Genomic DNA, 3,930 nt, shown 5'->3' on the forward strand with positions numbered 1-3,930 from the left:
ATGGTCAACAAGTAAGTTCTTTTGTCAGATATAGAGGTAGGATGGTCCTACCCCTTAAAGGGGTGAGGACGCTAGCAATTCTCTAAGTGTAAATAATAATAATAATAATAATAATAATAATAATAATAATAATAATAAAATGAATAGAATTAGAGTGTGAAAAGTTAGAAGAAATAATTATTACCATGATTGGTAAACGAGATGAAGTAGAAAACTTGCCGGGTAAAGAACCGAATACAAAGAGTCTATTAAGCTGAAACGCCATTTAGAGATAATGATTATAATAATATGTTGGAATGATAATTTGTTTAGCAGTCAAACAATCCATTTAGAGTGGAGTACGCTCATTGCGTGAAAAAAGTGAGAGAGAGAGTCATAGAGCAGTGTCTCCTTTTATATATAGAAGAAGTGTGAACAGTGTGTTACGGACTTACAGTGAACTAGTAATCAAATTGAGATTGTTAGTAAGTAAATTAATTTGCTCCACTGCAAATGCCTACTGGAAAGTAGTAGTGATACAAAAATTAGAGCACTTTTATGGTGCCTATGAGAATATATAGTAATAGAGAAGAAAAAAACACTAACAGATTTAATGATCTTGAAGCGATTATTTTTATTTTTATTTTCTTAACTAAAAGAGTGCAAAATTTGGGTGTTTTCAAGATTTTTGTGTTATACTTTATTCGAAATGGACAAATTGTGGATGTCCAAGGATAGGCTAACAGATGAATATATTGTAGGGGTTAAGAATTTTCTTCTGTTTGCAAATCCAACAGAGAGTGAGACCATTCTCATAAGATGTCCATGCAAACACTGTGTGAATCTTTGTGAGTTTACTCAAAAGGAGGTTAGAAACCACCTTTTTGAATCTGGTATCGACCAACACTATATTAGCTGGATATATCACGGGGAGAAAAGTCATAATGCAGCCCCTTCTAGTGTCGATGGAAATGGAGACCATCAAGATTATCACAATATGGAAACTCCAGAAGATGCAGCAAGTACAAAAAACTTGCTAGATGCTAGACGTGACCAATTCACCGGTGATCTTGTAGAGTTTGAACAATTGCTCCAAGATGCTGAGAGACCATTATATGAAGGGTGTACAAAGTTTACCAAGTTATCAATGGTGGTTAAACTATTCAATCTAAAAGCCAAAGGTGGGTGGTCAGACATGACTTTTTCAGAATTACTGAAATTGTTTGGAGAGGTGCTTCCGGAAGGTCATTTACTACCGTCCTCACTAAATAAGGTCAAGAAGACATTGTCCGTCTATGGAATGAAGTATGAAAAGATACATGCATGTCCTAACGACTGCATCCTATACAGAGGTGACACGTATAAGGATTTTACCGTGTGTCCTACTTGTGGAGCGTCAAGATATAAGGAGAATAAAAATATGACCGAGACAAGTAAAGGTGTGCCTGCAAAATTTTTGTGGTATTTTCCACCCATCCCAAGGTTCAAAAAGATGTTTTAGTCTATGCAAACAGCAAAGGATTTGACATGGCATGCTGATGCAAGAGAAGTTGATGACAAATTGCGTCACCCAACAGATTCCCCAGCATGGAAGACTATAGATTGCATGTGGCCAGAGTTTGCAGCAGATTCACGAAATCTGTGTCTCGCACTCTCCGCAGATGGTGTCAATCCACACGGTTCTATGAGTAGTAGGTATAGTTGTTGGCCATTTATGTTGATCACGCATAAACCTTCCACCATGGTTGTGCGTGAAGAGAAAGTTTATGATGCTTACATTGTTGATATCAGTCCACGACAACCCAGGGGAACAATATTGATGTGTACTTGAGGCCCTTGATTGACGACTTAAAAATTTTATGGAATACTGGGGTCGATGCTTATGATGCTTACCGACATGAATCCTTTACATTGAGAGTTGTGCTAATGTGGACAATAAATGATTTTCCGCACTTGGTAACCTATCTGGCTGTTGCGTTAAAGGATATTATGCTTGTCCAATATGTGGTGAGAATACACCTTCGCTCAAACTGAAGCATTCTAAGAAGATTGTATACATGTCCACCAGAAGATTCTGATGAGTGAACCGCTCTCCCAGCTCTCAGGGCCGAAAAGAATCAGTCTGCGCCTAGAGAGAGCGAAAGCATCTGTCGCCTCAGGAGTATGGAAATACTGACTCCCAACATAAGGAGTAAAAGAGAGCTACACGAGCAGAACTTCTCAAGCCAGCCTCACAACAAAAGGATAGGAATCCGCTTCTAAAGTTGTTTGTCACAAGAGGGCTACTCTTTGATCTCTCTCCTCCCAAAGAACCACCCTTACAGAAAGCAGAAGAAGATATTTAGTGGTAAACAAGAGTTTCGATCACAACCAGAACTATTAACCGGTGAGAAAGTAAAAGAAAAGGTTAAACTGCTTAATATTTCTTGGGGGAAAAAAGTTAAGAATGTAATTGCAAAGAATTTAGCAAAATCGAAAGGGCGGAAAGAAGTTACGAAACGAAAATTGAAGAAGTCAATAGGTAAAAGGAAGCGACAGGGTGCAGAGAAAAAGGCAAAGACACCAACCACATCAGCAGGGGTTGATAATCGGAGTCGATGATATTTTGAAATGTTGGAAAAAGTCGTCAATATTTTTTGAACTGGACTATTGGGAGTATTTGCTTGTTAGACACAACTTGGATGTCATGCATATTGAGAAGAATATTTGTGACAACATTATTGGTACATTGCTTAGCATTCCTTTCAAAACAAAGGATACTGTTAACGGTCGTCTTGATCTTGAGGAGATGGGAAGGGCGGAGTTGGCACCAAAGATAGGTAAAAGTAAAACTTTCCTACCCCCAGCTTGTTTTACATTATCTAGGGATGAAAAAAGAAGAGTTTGCCAAACATTGCATGAGTTGAAAGTTCCCGAAGGATACTCTTCTAATTTCAATCCCCGTGTTTCAATAGATGATCTAAAATTACAAGGGCTGAAGTCGCACGATTGCCACGTTTTGATTCAACAGTTGCTTCCTGTGGCTATACGATCTGTCTTGCCAAAGCATGTGAGATATGCAATTGTCAGGTTGTGCTTCTTCTTCAGTGCACTTTGTGCAAAAGTAATAGATGTGCAGCAGCTGAGTCAAATTCAAAGAGATGTTGTTGTCACCGTATGTATGCTGGAAAAATACTTTCCCCCGTCATTCTTTGACATCATGGTTCATCTCACGATTCATCTTGTTAGAGAGGTGAAGCTTTGTGGTCTAGTTTTCTTCAGATGGATGTACCCATTTGAAAGGTAAACCAACTTACTGAGCTTTCCTTTATCCTTGGTTCGTATGACATAGTAAGCATCATTGTACCATTTTCCCATTGAAATGTCTTAGGTACATGGTGGTGTTGAAGGGTTATGTACAAAATCCCAATCGTCCAGAAGGTTGCATTGCTGAAAATTATATTACAGAGGAAGCAATTGAGTTTTGCAGTGAATTCTTATCTGACTTGGATGCAATTGGAGTTCCTCCCAATTGTAAAATCACTCCTGATAATATGCTAGTGGAAGGAGTTACCCCTGTAGGGGGTTCTGTTGCTGAAGTTGATAGTACTGCCTTGGAGCAAGCGCATCTTTATGTGTTGCACAACACAAGAGTTGTTGAGCCTTACATAGGGTAAAATATGTTGATAGTTTATATCCATTCTTCCATTGGTTTAGAATTTCTATAGCTAAATGTGAGATTGCTTTCGGTAGCTAAATAGGGAGCACATGGACTACCTGAAGAAAATCCACCCCCGTCAGTCAAAGAAACCAACATGGTTACAAGAAGAACACAATCGTACCTTTAGTGACTGGCTTAAAGAAATGGTACAATTAAGCAATTCTAAAGTACCATTTCTTCTGTAAACTCCATTTAATTGTTACTAACCCTTAAAAGAACACAGGTTTCACAAAAGCGATGCATCACCAATA

At 38.4% G+C, this 3,930-nt stretch overlaps 1 protein-coding gene across 1 annotated transcript; it reads left to right on the forward strand.

Annotated features, from left to right (window-relative positions):
* The first annotated feature begins 688 nt into the window (after window positions 1–688).
* LOC147511062 (uncharacterized) lies at window positions 689–3,635 on the forward strand. The gene is made up of 4 exons (XM_086598343.1): window positions 689–1,418; window positions 1,494–1,674; window positions 2,650–3,261; window positions 3,350–3,635. The coding sequence occupies exons 1-4, from the start codon at window positions 689–691 to the stop codon at window positions 3,633–3,635; spliced, it is 1,809 nt and encodes a 602-aa protein (XP_086454469.1).
* The last annotated feature ends 295 nt before the right edge of the window (window positions 3,636–3,930 follow it).

Source organism: Coptis chinensis, chromosome 3, assembly GCF_015680905.1.
Source record: "Coptis chinensis isolate HL-2020 chromosome 3, ASM1568090v1, whole genome shotgun sequence".
NCBI classification, from domain to species: Eukaryota; Viridiplantae; Streptophyta; class Magnoliopsida; order Ranunculales; family Ranunculaceae; genus Coptis; species Coptis chinensis.